General features: G+C 43.8%; 1 protein-coding gene across 2 annotated transcripts; it reads right to left on the reverse strand.

The window, feature by feature from the left end:
* Positions 1-12,056: 12,056 nt before the first annotated feature.
* Positions 12,057-13,679, reverse strand: LOC146620732 (ribosomal biogenesis protein LAS1L-like). 2 transcript variants are annotated; one of them, XM_085367830.1, is made up of 2 exons: positions 12,289-13,679; positions 12,080-12,158 (listed from the first exon to the last, which is right to left on the reverse strand). In XM_085367830.1, exons 1-2 carry the CDS (start codon positions 13,677-13,679, stop codon positions 12,080-12,082), a joined length of 1,470 nt encoding a protein of 489 aa, XP_085223956.1. The 2 variants fall into 2 exon arrangements, with proteins under 2 accessions (XP_085223955.1, XP_085223956.1); XM_085367829.1 differs by having other exon boundaries at positions 12,057-13,679.
* Positions 13,680-19,781: the final 6,102 nt, after the last annotated feature.

The following is a 19,781-nucleotide window of genomic DNA, read 5'->3' on the forward strand; positions in this document are numbered from 1 at the left end:
GATTGTGACACCTGGTGAGGACGCACACTCATCATTTGATGACAAGTAAGGACACGTAGTTTCCACGATGGTTCAAAGTGTTGATTTTGTGTTTTAAAGTTTTTCTCTGTGACTGTAAAGTCATTTTAATATGAGCCCCATTATGCTGACAAACCCACGCAGACGATGCACACAGCTCAGCAACACCAACAAGCCTGAAACTCAAATGACATGAAAAGTTATCCATGAGGCGCCAAAACACAACAACAGCTGCAGCAAAGGCTCTTTGTACTGTAAGATGAAGATCCTACAAAAGTAGAAGCCTCACAAACCACATGTAGACTGGTTGTGCAAACTCCCACGGACCCTGCAGTCGAGAGGATAACAAGCTGCTCCAGTGATCATGACCAGGACACAAACTGCTTCCTCCTGAATCAGAGGCCTGACTGACAGACACACCCTGGCATAGAGGAGGCTGAGGAGTGTGACAGTTGGAGCACACGCTCAGGTCTAGGTCTTTAAACAGGGGAACCACCACCCCAGTGTGCCAGTCCAGAGGCAGCATCCCAGAGCTTCACGCAGCGCCGTGTCAGCCAGGACGGCCCTGCAACACCCAGATCCTTCTCATCAGCCTCAGGTCTGTCCTAAATCCTAGCAGGAGCTACCACGACGCGTACCACAAAATGCATCGCACTGGTTCTTCCCAGTAGTTGGAACTGGTTGTCTGCTTGCCAATGAATCCTGCTTATTGGTTCCACTTGTGCTACAATCAGGACGAATTGTAGTGGGTTAGGGTTAGCTGGATATGTGCTGGATATGTGGTGGAGGGTAACTGCAGGAGAAGAAGCTAGTGGGGGAGTAGAGCAGGGGAGGATGTGGGTCCCCGGGGCCTGCTGGAGGGCAAGGGCCATGCTGGATATGTGGTGGAGGGTAACTGCAGGAGAAGAAGCTAGTGTGGGAGTAGAGCAGGGGAGGATGTGCGTCCCCGAGGCCTGCTGGAGGTCAAGGGCCATGCTGGATATGTGGTGGAGGGTAACTGCAGGAGAAGAAGCTAGTGTGGGAGTAGAGCAGGGGAGGATGTGCGTCCCCGAGGCCTGCTGGAGGTCAAGGGCCATGCTGGATATGTGGTGGAGGGTAACTGCAGGAGAAGAAGCTAGTGTGGGAGTAGAGCAGGGGAGGATGTGCGTCCCCGAGGCCTGCTGGAGGTCAAGGGCCATGCTGGATATGTGGTGGAGGGTAACTGCAGGAGAAGAAGCTAGTGGGGGAGTAGAGCAGGGGAGGATGTGGGTCCCCGGGGCCTGCTGGAGGGCAAGGGCCATGCCCGATGTGAGTAGCAGCAGGGCCAGTGCGCCCAGGAGCACATCTTTTTCGACCGTAAGGGAGACAGGAGGCCGACTCACTGCCTCGGCTAAATGGAGAGGGAATTTCAGAAGGGCCAGGGCACAAGCATGGACCTTTTTCAGCTGTAAGGGAGACAAGAGCAAGGTGTGACGTAGGTCCCCGGGGCCTGCTGGAGGTCCAGGTCCACGCTCGATTTGAGTAGCAGCAATGGCCAGTGCACCAGGAGCACATCTTTTTCGACTATAAAGGAGACAGGAGGCCGAACAGGTCTCTGACCCTTCAGCATAGACAGGTGGCTGAATGGGCCCCTTGGGCCCTCCAGCCGAGACAGACAGCTCAAACGGGTTCCTCTGACCCTTCAGCGGAGACAGACACCGAACCAGCATGTGTGGAGACCTCTGGCAGTGTGGACACTGGCTGGAGCTTAGTGGCACATTGGCTTGGCTCAGGCAGTGGTATGCAGTCCTCAGAGGGCTGAAAGTGTTCTCCAACACATCCAGCAGAGGACAGAGGACTCTACTAAAAAATCCGACTCTACTAACCTATCAGAGGCTGCTTAAGATCAGAATGCAATCATCTGCAGTTTTCTTCTTAATTAACAATAAACTTAGTGTATATGTACTCCTAAATTTGATGAAAGTGATAAATAATAGACAGCTCTCTCTCTATATATATATTCTGACATTTAACTAATTCAAAAGATATTTCAATATTTATTTATCTAAAACAAAACAAGTTAGAATAGCCTTTATTGTCATTGTACAGAGTACAACGAAATTGGAGTGCCACTCCCTTGGTGCAAGTTTCAATAATAAATATAAATGTAAAATATAAAAAGTACAAAAAAACAATCGTAAGTACTCAAACAATAGTTTGTACAATATATACAGGATAGCAGCATTAATATAATGACAGTATGAATAGCAGCATAATATAATGACAGTGACGGTATGGAATAGGTTCAATTGTATTTGTTCTTATTTACTACGGTGATAGCTCTGGGAAAGAAGCTATCCCTGAATCTGTTTGTCCTGGTTTTATGTGACCTGTACCGTCGGCCTGACGGTAATAGTTCAAACAGTTGGTTGCTGGGGTGAGAGTAGTCCTTGATGATATTGCCAGCTCTGCTGAGGTACCGAGAGTTTGCAGTGACCTCCATGCTGGGCAGAGAGCAGCCAGTGATCTTCTAGTTGCAAGTTCACTCTAAATTGATGTTTAACAGAAAAAAAAAATGTTTTTATGTTTTTTCCCTAAAGTGTATGTAAATATCTGGTTTCAGCTGTGAATATACTGCTGTGTATTGAAATTCCTCTTGTTTTGCATAGAAATATACTGAACAACATACAAAGCATAATATATAAAATAAAATCTACCTGAGTTTTTTCTTTGAAAGAAGCCACTTGTGTCAATTGTTGTGTTCATCAGTACATAACTGAAACCGATTACAGTGCTTTGTTTAGCCGTGGAGGGAAACAACTGAAAATATGAAATAAACACACATGTAAGCTAAGACTCTCTAAAAAAACATCATTGTTGTTGTTCGGATTTTCATTTCCCCATTTGTTGATTCACTCCAAGAGCAAGTAACGTAATATGGGTCAAGTGATCAGTTTGATATCAATCTTTTGTGATACACCGTCATATTTACATTATTTGTACAGTATGAATGATTTGCTTTGGTACCTGGTCAAACTTAAGCTCTCCTCTGTCTGCCTGTCTACGCTTCTCCTGCAGCAGTTTCTCCCCCCTCGCTCACATGCGTAAGTGCTATGCTCAGTCACCCAGTGCCTGAGCTCAGATCATACCAAAATTAGGGTGAATTTACGACTGTGCGCTATGTGCTTCGAATATTGTGTGTAGTTTTTTGTTTTATACAGTTGGCAGTCAGGCATCAGTAACAAAATCACCAGGCTCACAGTAGACAGATTCACAAGAAATTCATTTGGGCTTAGAAGGAATAAAACAAACAGAATCCTTAATTAAGCTTGCGTTAGATTGCAAAATGGTCCCAGATGAAACAGTCTTAACAACACGAAATGCACAGTTCTTTTGTAAAGGTTCTTTTTATTTGGAAGGAAAAATAAGCACAGACAGAGTCCCCAGAAGTGTCCAAAAAGTGATTTATTAAACACACACAGTTATACAGTGTGGGAAGCCGGTCTTCGAGCTTCTCTGCTCGTTACAGAAAGCTTTATAGCCTAATATGACGTCAGAACATTTCCTAGAACTCAGCTTCTCAGAAACCTAACACTTTCTCAGGCTTTATGTTCCCAGATATGGATGAGGGAAAACATCTGGTCTAAACAATTGTGTGTCCGAGTGTGCAGTTTGTGAGATTGTCTGTCCAGGCCAACAAAAGGTCGCTGTCCTCATCTGACTTTACTTTGGGCCGCCTGGAGCCACAGAGATGCTGGTGGTTTTTGCATAATAGAATATTACAGAGGAATGTGTCTTATTTTGCGTGCTCTGGAATACAAGATTAAGCAGATTTACTAAATGATAAATGATACATGATAATGGTGATGATCAACTGATACTAAGTGATGCAGACTAATGAAATAATAATGAAATAATGGCAGTGAAATTACATGTTTTTCTTGACAACTCCTCCTCTTGGGCTCGCTTGCGAGCCCAACTTACACCAGGATTTGTCTCACTCCTCCGTCCAGCCTACAATCTCCCTCAAAGGCATCATGGACTCCGGCGCAGCTGAACCTGCTGAGCCTGAGCTCAGGGCTCTCTCCAGCATCTTTACTAAAAGCCGCTGGACCAGAGGGATGAGACAACATCCAATCATCAATATGACAAGAAAAACAACAAAAGAAAACATGGCAGACATAACAACACTCTTCCATTGCCCAAAGACAGACGTGAACCAGTCTCCCGGTCCAGTGTTCACACCTGATTGCTCATGCATGGTTTTAGATAACATTTTCAGACTCTCAAGCGCCCTAGTAACCGTACCGTCTGGTGCAGTATTGTTGGGTATGAACGTGCAACACATGTCCCCAAACATGGCACAGACACCACCTTTCTCAGCCAACAACATGTCCAGGGCCATTCGATTCTGGATTCCCATTAACGACGTCGGGCCTAATTGTTCCGCAAGGCCTTCTACCGCGTCCCTAGGGAGATTAGAGAGTCTCAACACATTATAATGGACATAGTTAATGCGATCGACATTTTTATTCGGAGTTATCCATAGAAACACACTTTCAAAGCCGGCCGCTATCTGATTAACTAACTTATACTCATCTGGAACTCCCCTGGGAACTCCTATTGAGTCAATCCAGGTTGGCGAGTCCCATCTTGGGTCATATTTGTGCATACTGTTGCGAAATCGATCAACTTCAGACCAGACAAAAAACAACGGAGGCTCCGGAAAAGTGCAATCAAACGATGAGTTTTATTATCACAGGAGAACAACCAACCGTCAGCATACAGAATGGGTTGCTCTGACAAAAATACACTGGGTTCTGGTTTTATAGGATAACATATCACACCTACGTCAATACAGTTCAAAAATACAGGGTGACAGATGGACAAAAGTTCAATTCGTGCAAACAAGGGTACATCACATATACTTTTAATAACTATAAACTGACATATAACTTCTCCTTTCTTCATTACTTGCCTTTTAAGGTAATAACTTCAGGTCTTAGCATTTCTGAGAGCTAATAATTGGACCCTCGTCATTAATCACTAAGTAAAGTACTTTAGCAGCCAGTCTCAGACTGGAGTAGAAGACGCTTAGGCCTTCACTCAAACCTGACTATGTGTATTGTAAGCATGCATGCAATTAACCTGCTATGTTCTCATCTCCCCTCAACATGTATCATCTGGACACTCTCACCAGTGAAGCTTAAAACCTTCTAGACTGGAACATCAACTCTTAACCAAGCACATTTATGCATTATGTATAAAATGAACTCAACCTATAAAATAGAAAGGTCAATGTGATGACAGACATATTCAATGCAATATAAACCCTGTAAGAAATATTACTGATAAGTGATACTGTGAAACATGTTATTAATACATTCTTCATAAGGCAAATTATATGGTAGTAATAAAAGAATCTCTGAATCCCAACATTCCCTCTTTTGACATTCCCACAGGAATGTCACCATACTTCATGTTGTATCACTCCCTGCCCCACTCTATGGGTTCCAGGTTCATCTGGTAGATGCCCTCAACCCAGCCAGGGTTCGTAACCCTCGCCACTATCTTTACCAACAATCCTCTGACACAAGGAATGATACAACAACCAGCGATGACCAATATTCCCAAAAATACAGCCAATGAGCACATCACTGATATAGCCACACCATTGTCCAAACACAGATGTCATCCAGGATGCCAGCGGGTTTTCAATACCTGGGCCCTGTGCTTCGTACGTCGCTTACTACATCCAAGATCAAATGAAACATCCAAGACCAAATCATCGCGCTAACTCTGAGCTCGCTATTCCGGTTCCCCGAACACACCTGTTGTTGACGATTAGTATAGCTGGATGAAGTAATGTGAGATCACTGGGTGGCCCAACAGGGGCTACGCATCGATAGTAGAAACATTGATCGGCAACCCTTTGATTGGTCAGCGAAAATGTCGACGGAGCGCGCTCGGCTCGGTATTTTTCGGCAGCAGAGCAAGAACTCTTGAGTGAGGGATTTCAGGAGTTTCAGAGTTTAATTAAAACGCAAGGGAACACTGCAAAGGCTGCAAAAGCAAGGAGAGAGGGCTGGCAGAAAGTTGCTGACAAATCAAACTCGTAAGTAATTCAATAATAACAATAATAATGGAGTGGATTTATATAGCGCTTTTCAAGGCACCCAAAGCGCTTTACAATGCCACTATTCATTCACTCTCACATTCACACACTGGTGGAGGCAGCTACGGTTGTAGCCACAGCTGCCCTGGGGCAGACTGACAGAAGCCAGGCTGCCATATTGCGCCATCGGCCCCTCTGGCCAACACCAGTAGGCGGTAGGGTAGATTTATCATATCACACCATATTATCCAATATTATATTACATTATATTATATTATAATATGTTATATTATATCCCCTTTCACATTAGAGCCACAACAGGACCCACTAGAACATGGGAACAAGTAAAAGTGAAATATAAGAATATTCTACAGAATGGTAATATTTATCACTTATATTGCTTGTCGTCTCTTGGAAAGAGACCCTGGAATACTCTGTTTGTTTGTTCATAACAGCAACCAAGAAAAGGGCAGAGCAAAAAAAGACAGGTGGTGGTCCTGCACCCCCTCGTCAACAAGTTGGTTAAGTGAATAATACCCTCACGGGAAAATCGATATCTCTCTATGAGCACACTGTCGCGCTGAGCTAAAGGATCCTGTCTGTCCCGCAATATACGCTGAATTCTGAGGACTCTCCTTATCAATCTTGCACCTTCTGCAATGGGTTGCTCGCGTAAACGGACAGGATATGACTGCGACAGACTTCCCAAATCCACCTTCGCTTTTATAGCCGTGGTCTCTCATCTTGATTACACGAAGTAATTTACAATTGCTACTCTGAAATATGAATTACATCTGTAATAATCACATACATGTAATAGAATGTTAATAGTACATTTCCCTTTTTTAGGGAATGACCTGTATGTATCTGTGTGAAATCAATAAAAGGATCAAGTGCTGCATTATCTTTAGTTACATTGATGTTATTTATTTATGGTGAAACAGTGGTGGAATATCGCTGTTGCTTTCGTATGAATGACGCGGACATACCTGCGTGGCCGCGATCTAATCCTGTTTACATAAAGTAAACCTGCTCCCCAGCAGGTTTACGCTTACGGCTCTGTTGCTATGACAGCAAGTCCCGGATGGGCTTCGGGGAACCGAACGATCCAGGATCACGCGAAATCGTCAACAATCTCATCCAGCTAACTCACTTAGCGCGGTACGAAGAACAGGCCCCTGAGTGCTCATGCATGGTTTTAGACAAAGTTTTCAGGCCCTGCAGAGCTCGGGTTACTGAGCCACCTGGGGCAGTATTATTGGGGATATACGTGCAGCACATATCTCCAAACATCGAGCACACACCTCCCCTCTCTGCCAATAACATGTCAAGCGCCATCCTATTTTGAACTCCCATCAGAGAACTTGGACCCAATTGTTCTGCGAACCCCATCATGGCGTCCCTGGTTAGGTTAGAAAGTCTCAGCAGATTGTAATGAACATAGTTAATGCGGTCAACATTCTTATTAGGTGTTACCCAAAGGAATATACTCTCAAATCCTGCAGCTATCGGATTCACCAGCTTATATTCGTCTGGAACTCCCCTAGGCGAGTTCAGGCGAGGATCATAAGCATGTGTACCTTGGGTCCCTCTTTTGACCAAAACATGTCTCAGACGTCTGGCGGCTAGAGTACGTGTGTTGCGTTGTGGAATAGCCTTTACCTGATTCCCAATCAGCATGAGTGGAGCTCCTAATCGCACCATCGCACATGTCCCTACGCTTCCTATAGGAACATGAACCAACAGAGTATTTTCCCCACGATAATAATAGAGCCCACTTCCTGCCCAGGTTCCAATTACCGTGCTAGGGCCGCTTACATTGTTGGTGGTTCGTCCCTGAAGTGTGACGGCACACCAAGTTGGATCGATCTCTCCCACCTTGTACTTTTCATTATCAGTAGAGAACTTAAAACATGCATAGTTATCTTGTTTTGGCATAAATGGTCCCACTGTTGTCTGACACTTTCCATCTACTACTGGCTCCTGTACATTTAATGACGTCACACAAATCTAACATGAATGAGCTGGTAGACCCTTTAACATAGTTCAACTCTATGCCATTATTTCTGCTGAGACATTCATCACCTTTACCTGACCCCTCGCGCTTTTGTCTTTCTAGCGATCCTGTTTTAGGACCTACAGTCTCAGGAACTGCTGGGCTGGACTGGCCTCCGTGTTCAGACAAGGGGTCCGGAGTGCCTTGCAAAATACAGACAAAAGACAACAGAGCCATGGTTACTATTATCGCATATAATACACATGTAGTTGTAAGGAACATTTTAATACGTTTCTTCCCATTACGTGTCTCTGATTCGGTTGTTTGCATCATGTTATATAAACTTTGTATTCTAGACTTGTTATATAGATTTTAGATTCTGGACTGAAACTCCCCTCTTTGTGGAGCCTTTAACTTATCACTGCCCCTTTCTGATGGCGTGACGACCTTCTCCGCTGCTGCTCTTCTTTCTTCAGCCTTCCAGGTGGACTACTGAATGGCCTGTTGCACAGGTGAGAGGGTTTATTCTGTCTCTGTTTGTTGACACCTGTGTTGGTTGAAGCCTCTTCCTCAACCAAGCTCTCATGTGCTGGTGCACACTGCGACCAGTGATACCAGGTGTCGCCCTTCCCTTTCAGTTGGACTGCTGTAGTTGTCCTGGCAACGACCTCGTATGGACCAGTCCAGCGTGGCTCCTTCCACTTGCGTTTGAGCACCTTCAGCCACACCACCTTTGCCTCCGGGGTCGCCCTGTCCACAGCGTGTAATCCAGATGTGACCTGTTTGCGAAACTGGAGATTCTTGCCACCCCTGTGGTCGCTGTGTTACTGGAATGTTCTCCTGTAAAGGATAGAAAACAAAAAGCCTCTCTCTGGTACACCTCACTAATCTACTGTGTTCATCTAATGTTCCCTTAATTATTCAAAGTTGGTTCAAGATATCATGTTCTGGGCTCTATCCTTTATATTAACTTTACTTAATCTAAATTAGGGCTGAACGATTATGGAAAATAATCTAATTGCGATTTTTTGCCCCAATATTGCGATGCGATATGCGATTATTTTTTAAGGTCTTTGTCTTCTGTATTATTAAACAAAGACAAGCAATACATCATATAGTATGGCCAATACTATATTACATTAATTTTAAACTGTTCTTTCCTGGAAGACAGACCTCTGTTATGATGACATGAGGTGATGCATGAATTGATGACTGACATTTTTATTTAACTTCTTCAATCACAACAGTATATTTGAACATACACAATAGTTTATTTTTAGCTTACAAACATCTGAGCATAAAGTGCTGACAAGGAACCCTGGTGTAAACATTAAAATGAAAGTCAGTACAATGTGCAGATTGCAGAAATATACATAAAAAAAATCAGTGGCTTTACCACACTCAGTTTTTCGACATCTGTGAACTACTAGACAGTCATTCAATTAAAAAATAATATTAAATAAATAAAACTAATAAATAAAAAATACACACATCTTACTGATCTCTGCAGTCAGTAACATTACACATAAAGTGCAAACATAATAGCAATTGTATAAACACACACACAAACACGCCTTTAAAATTTAAAGGCGTGAAATTGGACGGTCTAGTTCTGATTAGCGTCACCGCTGTCTCGGTGGAGTTTAATAAACTCGGCCGTCTGCTTCTTGCTATCTAAAATATAACCAGACACTGGTGTAAATTCTCGACTGTCTCATACTTCTGTTTAATAAGTTTTCTGTTTGACGTTTAGTCAGCTGTGTGAAAACCAAGGAGGAACCCACCCGGGGGATTAATAAAGTTTTATTTTATCTAATCTAATAACTTTAATCTCAGCCAAACCGATTTACTCACGAACAAACAAAACACTGAAAAAAGCCCAACAATAACATTTTTAGGTTGTCTAAGTGACTTATATATTACGTTTAACCCGAGCAGCGAAACTCCGCGGTGATCTGAAAATGATGTGCCGGGAGTTGTGCCGTTCTCGGCCGCATCAGTAACCCTCGAGCTCCCGGCTAGCTGTCGAGCTGGTGGGTAGCAGACGCCTCTGAAAACGTCGAAGCACTTTTGCAAATATGGGATATCTTGATAAACCGAGCAGATATTTGATGTTTACACAACTACTTTCTCGCCTGAAAATATGTTAAAAGTTTATTTTGTGACCCAGAAAGATTAGTATGAGTAATTTTAAAACTTAGTAGCGGCCGCCATTGCTGGAAACTGGAGTTTGGCTGGGCCGCGCTATGAATTCTGGGATATGGTAGTAATTTGGACAGCCTTCGGCGCGTCGCTGTGACGTAATCGGTCTACAAATGCGGCCTCAGGAGGATGCAGCCCATGAATTGTATAATATAATCGCAGTATAATCGCAGCCTTTGCGGTTAGAAAATTGCACTTGATCATGTCGCGATATTATCGCAAATGCGATATATCGTTCAGCCCTAATCTAAATGCTCTTTATGTGTGTAAAGAGTTTATCTTCTAACCAGGATTCAGTTCATTTTAATCCTTCAACTTAAACATGAAAATAACAATGTCTGCCTCAGTTTTACCATATCTAAATCATCAAACACCCCAAAAGTCCTAAAATGATCCTAAACCCATTTCAACTTAAACCTTAAATCCCCCCTTTATTTTGACACATTTCATGTGTCAAAATAATGTACAAAACTAAAAATGCTCAGTTTTCCCCACTCATGATCCAATCTATGTCATGAAAATGAACTTAAAACAGAACAGTCATCAGTCATGTGCTTAGCCTTAGTCCAGTCTTTACCTCAGTGTCCAGTTGGTCCAACCTTAGTTCAGTTCGTCCGTCCAGTCACCGTCCATTCATACGTATTCACACCAGGTATTTCCTCTTTCTTGCCGAGACAACAAGAAACTGTTCCTCTTTCACAGTTGCGAGTAAACATAACTAACCTCTCACCTATAAATGATTCTCTCTAACTAAGTGTGTGTGTGTATATGTCGTCCTCAAATGCTCTCTCATCTCACCCGTTGCACTTCTGACCTTCCACCAGACCAGAGGCTCATCAAATAGCCTCGTCTAACCTGCTCCTCAGAATAACTTAGACTCTGCTTTCATTAATGCAAACTTTCTGCAACTTAGTCTTTCTGAAAGACACACACTGTTTAAACCTCTGAATGCAATATCAATGCTGCAGATTATATTATTAATGCAATGGTGACGATGACGATTATTTAACAATAGCAGTAAAATAATTTCCCTGCTCCACACTCCCTCTCTCGACCTCTGGTACACCAGAGGTCGCAATACATTGTGTCCTCGCTCTGACCCTCTCTTGTGGTCCATCCGGCCTCGGGCCTCCAGGATCCTCACCCCCTGTGGTCGCCGAGATCTTCTGCAAAGGAAACAAAACACCTTTTCCTGCATCTCCCTAACTTATCATAGTTGGGACTCTTTAATCAAAAGCCTTATCCTAATTATGTTCTTGACTTATAGACTTGTATTTATATATATTCTTCAACGTTACTCATCATTTTACCACTCTCTTAAAACGCTGACACTAACTTCATTTTAAAACCTCACATTTCCTATGTTATAACCTGTTTTTGATATAGCCTTTTTATTTCATTTTGCTCCTTTTAATGTAACAATAAATTATAATTCTAGTTTATCAGACTTAATCAAAACCTATGCTTTCCTTCCTTTGGTCCTTCTTTAAATCAGAACATTTTGTCTTCTGAAAGTTTTATTTCTGCTTCTGCCAACATGTTTAGTTAACGAGCTCGACTGGACAGAAACAATCACAACTGCTGAACCTGCACTGTGCTCATGGTTAAAATTCCACAACATTTTGTCTTCTGAATATTGTATTTTTGCTTCAAAACTGCTTCTAGCACAACAAGAGTCAGCGGAGGCTGGAATGACAACAACAACAACAATCTTGTGCTTAACATAAAACAAAAAATAACACAAGTAACAAAAATAACACAAGTAACTTAAAAAAGCTTCAGTCCACATTTCAGTTTGTTGAGCTCGCTGTTGCTCCAGAGGAGGCCCTCAGCTGGCCGGGATGGAGGCGAGGCCCCGGGGATGCTGCTCTCCAGCTCCAATGGCTGGTCAAACACAGTCATTATCGAATAATTGTCCACCATGAGGCACGACGGGTCGTCCGACTGTCCAGGAACTTTACCAAGGGCATAGTTCTTCCATGTGACATTATCAGTGCACACCTGCCACGGAGAACCTCTGAGGGCAAGTGCTCTTTCAGCCTGCACGTCTGCCCATTCGCGCTCCTCACTTCTCTCCGAGTCCATCGGTGAGGAGTGTTGCATCTGGTCCAGCAGCATACTCACAGTATATATGGGCTGCTGCTGCTGCAGAGATGTGCTGGCCTCTGAGCGCTCTGTCTGTGTGTAGATGGAGCAGAGCTGGAACAGCTTCTCTCTGGTTTCCTGAGGGGGGGGATGCTCCATGTCATCCAGGACTAGCTGGATCAGGTGAGGTGTGCTGATGCAGGGGGCATCCAGACATGCAGAGAGAAGCTGCTGCCACCTCAGCTTGATGCGGTCGATGAAAATCCTGTCCTTCATTCTGGCTTTCTTCTGCAACCTTGTCTCAAAATGATATTCAATTTTGTTGTTGTTGCAGAGGAAGACTTCTGAAATCCATGCAGAAATATAGAAACACCTGTGACCGTTGGGCTCTTTGCTGAGCAGCTTCAGTTCCACAAAGAGCTTCTCCAGGAAGAGGTGAATGAAAGACGAAGAGTTAAGCATCTTTAGCAGGGGCAGCCAAAAGCGCAGGAAGGTTTGTGGGACTCTGGGCTCAGTGGGACTGGCACTGTCAGATGTTGCACAGCCTAATGCTTCCAGCTGCTCCATGGTAGGAACAAGAAAACCGTCTTCCAGCAGCACATCAATCAACAGCTCCCTGGACCCCAGTGCAAACTGCTTGATCTCACCCAGCAACGAACTCATGTCTGCTAAGGGGGCCTGCCACAAGCTCTTCCCCTTGTCTTCAGGAGACCCATCATCAAAAGCTTGGTACTGGTCCTTCTGAAAAGAGATCAGCAGCTCCCGAGCGTTTCTGCAGGCATCCACTTCTTTCTGCCTGGCAACGAGCTGCTCATCGGGGCCTCCTCCCAGCTGTCTGGACCAAAACTCCTGCTGGAGCCACTCCAGGGCCACCTTACATCCCTTTTGGCACCATTTCAAAGAAGGAAGAGTCCCATGCGTGATTTCGTGCCTCAGATCCACCATCCACTCGGGGATGTTCAAGTTTCCAGCCAGTTGCCTCCGCGACCAGGCCTTTCTCCCCGGCTGGCGGTCCGTGAAAAGATTAATAAATCTTATCAGGGCCGTCCCGTACATCAGGGTCAAGTCATCTCCGGTAAGCTGTCCGGACCGGTCCCGCACCTGGCAGCGCACGAGGTCTGCTGTGCAGTCCACGGCCACGGGCAAACTATCAGCGCACCTGGCCCTCCAAGCCGATATCCTCTCTAACGCAAACCTCTGCAGAGAGGAGTCCATCGAGTAAAGGTAGTCCCGAACCTGATCCCACTCCGCTTTGTTAAGCCAGGCTACCACATGGCGTGTTTTCTCAGAGCCCTTTTTATTCATTGTGCGCGCTCCGGACCTCACGCTCAATCTCTCACTCACCGGGAAAAGCCGCTCGCCTCACGCAGAGACCACTCGCAGATTTATATGACAGAGGACCGCGTTCAGAGCTTCGAGTTTTACAGTTGCTTGTCGCACAGCAACCAGGAAATGACGCTAACGTTTTCTTCGGCTTCGTTTGTGGCTGACGTTCACCCTGCGGGCACGCTGACGCCACCTGCTGGATTGGAGGATGGAGCGATGGTTCTACAGAGCGCTTATTTACATGATGCTGGTCATAAACGAGCTTTCTTTGGCTATGGTCAATGGCGTGTCCAGCGGGGTGGCCTGGGGGGGGCACAGGCCACCCCCCCAACCAGACTGGCCACCCCAGGTGCCACCCCAAAGGCAAAACAATAAAATTCAATCAAATATCAAATGTCCGATTATGTTTTCACGGTGACGCTCAGATATCCGAGTGTAAGTGAATGCAGCATCGGCTTCTGCGCTATGTGCATCACGTTAGCAAAGGTAGGAGAGCCAAGCACGAAAGACGTCACTGCAGGAAACAATTTTTCGGTGAAAGAAAATGAGGACAGAATAAATGTCCCGGTAAGTAATATTAAGTTTGTTGAGTTTAGTAAACTTCGGCGAAATTAGAATACCAAGGAAAAAAATAACACTTAAAGAATTATTGCAGCCGTGGAATATTTCAGACAGTATGCTACAGAGGGCAGCTAACATAAGAGTTATGAGTTATAAAATGTAATCTAAGTCGTAACATTGCTGTATGGAGCTGCAGATTTGGTTGCAGGTTAACATAGCTGGACTGGCCATCGGGCTTATTTGACTTATTTTTTATTTATTTTGTAACGGCATGAACAATGAGAGGTGGTGGATTGGCCAGATGCAGGTCGATGTGTAGAAATAACTCCGTTGTTTGGTGGTGGCTATGGCGGGGCTTCCACAGAGGCAGCAGGTGGATGAGGGAAGGGGAGGCAGGAGGAGAGCCCCGAGGCAGCCGCCAGTCCGAGTGTCAGGTGAACTGAACTTCAGGTAAGAAGTTATGACCTGCAGTCTATCTGGGTCAGATATGAACTAAGTTTAGGTGGAGTTTATTTTCGTTGTGCTGACTTTTTACTGTCAGTTGCAATAACTCATACTGCGTTCTAGCCAGCTTGGAGTTTTTATACAGCTGTTCGGTTGCTATGATGTTACTGATAGTGAACTTTATTTTATTCATAAGGTTAGTTAGTAGAGTTGCCAACGACTCCTTAAAAAAATGGAATGGTCCCTCAATCAGAGAAAATATTACACGTTTCGTATTGAGCTGAGAAGAGACGCAGTTTGTCCCGAACTTCAGCTAGAATGGAAAAAGACACAAAGCTGGATTTATTCTGTCTTTACGCTGCACAGCTGCCTCTTCTCTCATCCTCCCTCTCCTGTTGCTACTTCAATCATGAAACTGATCGATGATCAGCTGATCGGCTTTTCTCTCTTGTTTGTTTATCGCCCACTTTGCGCCAGAAAGACGAAACCAGCAGATGTCGCGCTAAACAACAGCAGCACGTTTAAGCTTGATCGGCTGTTGTTAGAATTTATTTAATATTAATTTCTAGTATCAGCTGATGTTTGCTGGAGCCACAGCTGTAAAGCTGCTGGTCATGATGTCGGTTTGGATATCTGGTGAGAGGGAAACGTGAAGACCACCCACCAGGATCCTTTTTTATGTAGCTGACAGCTGGTAACTGTGCAGGGGCGGGTCTAGCAAAGTTTTGCCAGGGGGCCAGGTAGGGCATTAACAGGGAAAGGGGGCACAAAGAAATACTTTTCTTTCCTATTCTCATTTAAAATATCTAGCTTTTATTAAATAATTATCTAAATCTTACAACCAAAGTTTTTATCTGACGTAAAATGTATAGAAATCATACATATACCAAAAAGACTGTACATCACTGTCACAACAGGGTTTGTTTTCATTCAAAGGCTTTATGGCTTTAATACCTGGTGGGTCGGTCTGTAGTCAAAATGCCCGATTTTCTGTCCCAGTCCAGCCCTGCAGGTTATACTGGCAGTGTCACCATGCCAGCTGAATGTATTTCATCATCAGCCAGTGTTGTTCTTTATCAATATTACCAAAGTTTACCATAAGGCAGCATAGAAAGTATTTACTTGCTTTCAGGTTTTATTCAAATATTAGTCTTTTCAGTTGTTTCTCCACTTTTTTCCTGTTTCAAAATCAAACACCAGTTTGTGAGAAGATTATCTTCTTTTTTTAACAGGCAGAGAAAGTTTTGCATTGGAATGGCTAATTTGTCAATTGTTTGCTACAAATGTTCGTATTTTAATATTCAAAAATGTTTTTGCCCAAAACATATGTGCAGTATATGTCAGTAAAAATGCTATGCAAATATTGCTGTCCTTGAATGCTGAGTAAACACTGACAAAGCACTGATTGTATCTCTTGTACTTTATCAACGCAGTATCTAAAAACTTTGCACCGTAGTGGTTAAAATCTCATTCTAATAAGAGTTAAAAGTGCATTTGGTTATTAGGTTTATAGGATTATTGAATTATGGTTAAGGGTTGGTAGAATTTTTTTTTTAAACATTATCTGCCAATTAAATCTGCCACCCTTCTCCAAATCTGTGCCCCTACCTGGCCCCCCCAACAAAAATTTTCTAGACACGCCACTGGCTATGGTGATGATCACAGTTTATTTACATACTCTATAAATTCACTCCCTGCTAACTTCTAACTCCGTTAAATGTCATAAATTCGGTTTTCATGGATGCCTGGATGTTAAACTCAATTGTTACACCTGGTAGAGCAGAACGCTGATCATTTTATTAAAGATGAAAGACTTTAGACAGTTTTTCAACTCTCAGTAATGCCATAGTGATCGTTTGATATATGGACCTGCAGCGGAGTTTAGGTCCAGACACGGCTAGTGACGTCAGACTGAACAACCGGATAGTGATATGAATTAATTTAGAACTCACCGGAGAGAAAATGCCGCGAGCAAATCAACAAAAAGCTGGGGATTGCACGGAACTCGATATCTGCTCGTCTCACCGCTGCAATCCATGCCTGGCGTCTTTGTTTGGTGATATCGGATACACGTTGCCGCCAGGATGGAAAACGATGAAAAGATAACCCATTATCCAGGTTCTTGACTTCACGATGGTGAGATCTAACCTTGCAACCAACTACAAAACACGTACGAACCATAGCTGAAGCTGTATCCTTTGTCTGGCCTACTGTCATGGCGGCGGGGGGCGTGGCCCGCCTCCTGTGACATCAAGGTCAAAAGCCCTATTCGGCTTACAGGATGATGACGTCACATATATTTAGAATCTTACAACAAACTTGGTCCTATGATGCTTTAATCCGTTGATCCACAAAAGTCTATAAATAGGGGTGAAGAGCAATGACTTTTAGTTAATTAATTGCAGCATTTATGTTAGCAGAATTGAAACGTTCACCAAAGAGGTATTTTGAAACACCTGGATCCTTTTTGGAGTAGCTGTTTACAGATTCCAACATGTCTCAGAGGAAACAACCTTACAGATTTCTAAGGTAAGTTTTCTTTCTTTTTTTCTGTTTTTAGGTTGTTCACTGACAGAATAAGAATCACACAAGCTCACCTGTAGACAGCTGCCCTGCATGGTTTGAAGCAAAGTTTTCTTTCTTATTTCTCTTGTTCTTGTACATTCATAATTATTTATATATTTACATGTAGGTAATGTCCTCCAGTTCTGTATAACCACTTTTTCCTCTCTCTGTGTTTGTTTCTCGTCTGTTGTTGTGTGTGTTTGTGTGTATTTGTCTCTTCAAACAGGTGCCGGTCCTCACCTCTGCAGTGCTGCCGTCTCCTGTAGCGCTGCATGGTTCTAAGCTAAGTTTCCTTTCCTTTTTCTGTTCTCTTAGATTTGTCCTCAGGTTTACCCGATTTCCTTCTTTGTCTGCTTAAGCCTGTGCGTCCCTTTCAGTAAGTGATTTGAATCCACCTGACATTCAGAAGGTCGTGGTAGAGCATATCGTACGAAGGCAAGATGTCAAACACATCCAGTCCCAGGTTAGACTCCGTACCTTCTCCGGTAAGGTTCCCAGACCTAACAACAAAACTGATTATGACACGTGGCGCACACAAATTAACCTGCTCCAAAATGACCCCAGCATGTCCCCGCTGCAAATATCCAGAAAGATCCATGAGAGCCTGCTCCCACCAGCAGCTGATATAGTTAAAATGTGTGACTCACAGGTGCTATAGCGTACGGCCACAGCTTCACTCTGAGCTCCATCTCCATAGAGTGCAGACAGTGATATCTGATACTCCTTAAGACACAGGACAACAGTTTATTGAGATATTGTATTTTTTATTTCATAATATGTACTCCAACAACTCAATAGTTCTTCCCCACCTGCCTCAGGTCGCCTCCACTTAGGGAGATCCACTTAATGAGGTAAGAAACATCATCATCATCTGCAGCTTCCCAGCGCACCGTGATGTCACTGTCTGAGAAATTAGTTATCCTAAGGTCTGAAGGAGGAGGCACCTTCACTAGAAGAAAAGAATAATGTGTATGGGAATTTTTTAAAAATGGGAAAGCTACATCTTTATATCTTTCATTATTAATAACATTTACAGTACTGTGCAAAAGTCATGAGCCACACGCTGAAGTATTTCATTGGACATTATCTGTTTTTTCCAATCCTTTTTAATCCAGTTCTTGTACCTGACCATTTTCTGAGTAATGTTTTTTGTTTGTTTGTTTGTGTAAACACTTGTTTGTTTGTTTGTTTGTTTGTTTGTTTGTTTGTTTGTTTGTTTGTGTAAACACTTTGCACTGACCATTATTGGAGAATTAAAAAGCACCTAATTCAAGGAATATGTGTACACATAACAGAAAACTTGGGAAAGAACCAATTTGAAATCTTTAAGCACTTTGTTACTAGCGGCCTGTCACAAAAACACATTTTGTATAGTGTTTTTTTTTTAATCTTGTTAATAAAATGTATACAAATGTGTGTGATTAATCACAATGTGTTAGTGTGTAATCACCCTGAGACATGCATGCCTGTCTGTAAGAGTCAGATCTAAAGCCACTTCTTTTTTTCTTTTTTTCTTTTTTTTTTGCCTGTCCCGTTTGGCTCTTTTGCCATCAGAATTGTTGTCTAAAGGCAAAGAAAGATGCCCAACGGATTTACTTTACCAAATTGACCATCCCAGCCTTGCCGTAATGGTCCATTTGATTCACCTTTTATTGTTTATTTTATTTTCACTTGCTGAATACGGGACAGACTTGACTGGGGGAAAGAAGGGGAGAAAGAAAGAGGGAAAGAGAAACAGCTGAGAAGAGGGACGGGGGAGAAGGGCAAAAAACAAAAACCAACAGAATGAGCAGAAAAAAAAAAAGAAATAAAAAATGCATATATCGATCACCTGGATCACCTGCTGAGAAAGAAAAAAGAAAACAAGCAGAAGAGAACAAGAGTAATAGAATAAACAGCATCACAATGATATATGGGAATATGACAGTAAATACTAAATATTAAACATTATTGTGCAGCACATAAGATCAACAGAACACAGTGTGCTTTGAGGTAGGAGCCAAAAAGGGTGTAGTTTGTGGGTGTGATCACCCATGTGTACACCTGTGAGCATGGATGCGCTTGTTTTTTTTAAAAAGGTTCCTTCATGTAATGATCTGCTAGAGGGTGTGGGGGGGCCACAGCCCCGTCCTCCAGGGCATGAAGCAGGTATGGAGGAGATCAAAACTCCAGACATCCAGAGGCCCCCAGAACACAAGAGACCAAGGAAGACCAACAGAGGGGCAGCCGCGCCACTGTCCCAGAAAGAGCTGAGGAGAGTCCCAGATGAGGGCTCACTCAGCAGCCGCGGAGCAGAAGCCAGGGGGGGGGAGTTGCAGTGACGCGCCCGTGAGCTCCGCCGGCAGCCAGCCGTGCCTGAGTGACCGAGCCCCAGGCCGAGAGGCCGGGGGCACCCCACCTCCGAAGTGGCCCGAGCGAGCCCCAGGCCCCGATAAGCGGCCGCCAAGGAGTGAGCCGGTGTGTACCTGGACGCCCATCCCCGGACACAAAGAACCACCAACGCACCGATGT

Source organism: Diplotaxodon limnothrissa, linkage group LG12 (genome assembly GCF_057381915.1).
Source record: "Diplotaxodon limnothrissa isolate DT_005_m linkage group LG12, D_limnothrissa_male_GT1.1, whole genome shotgun sequence".
Lineage (NCBI taxonomy): Eukaryota > Metazoa > Chordata > Actinopteri > Cichliformes > Cichlidae > Diplotaxodon > Diplotaxodon limnothrissa.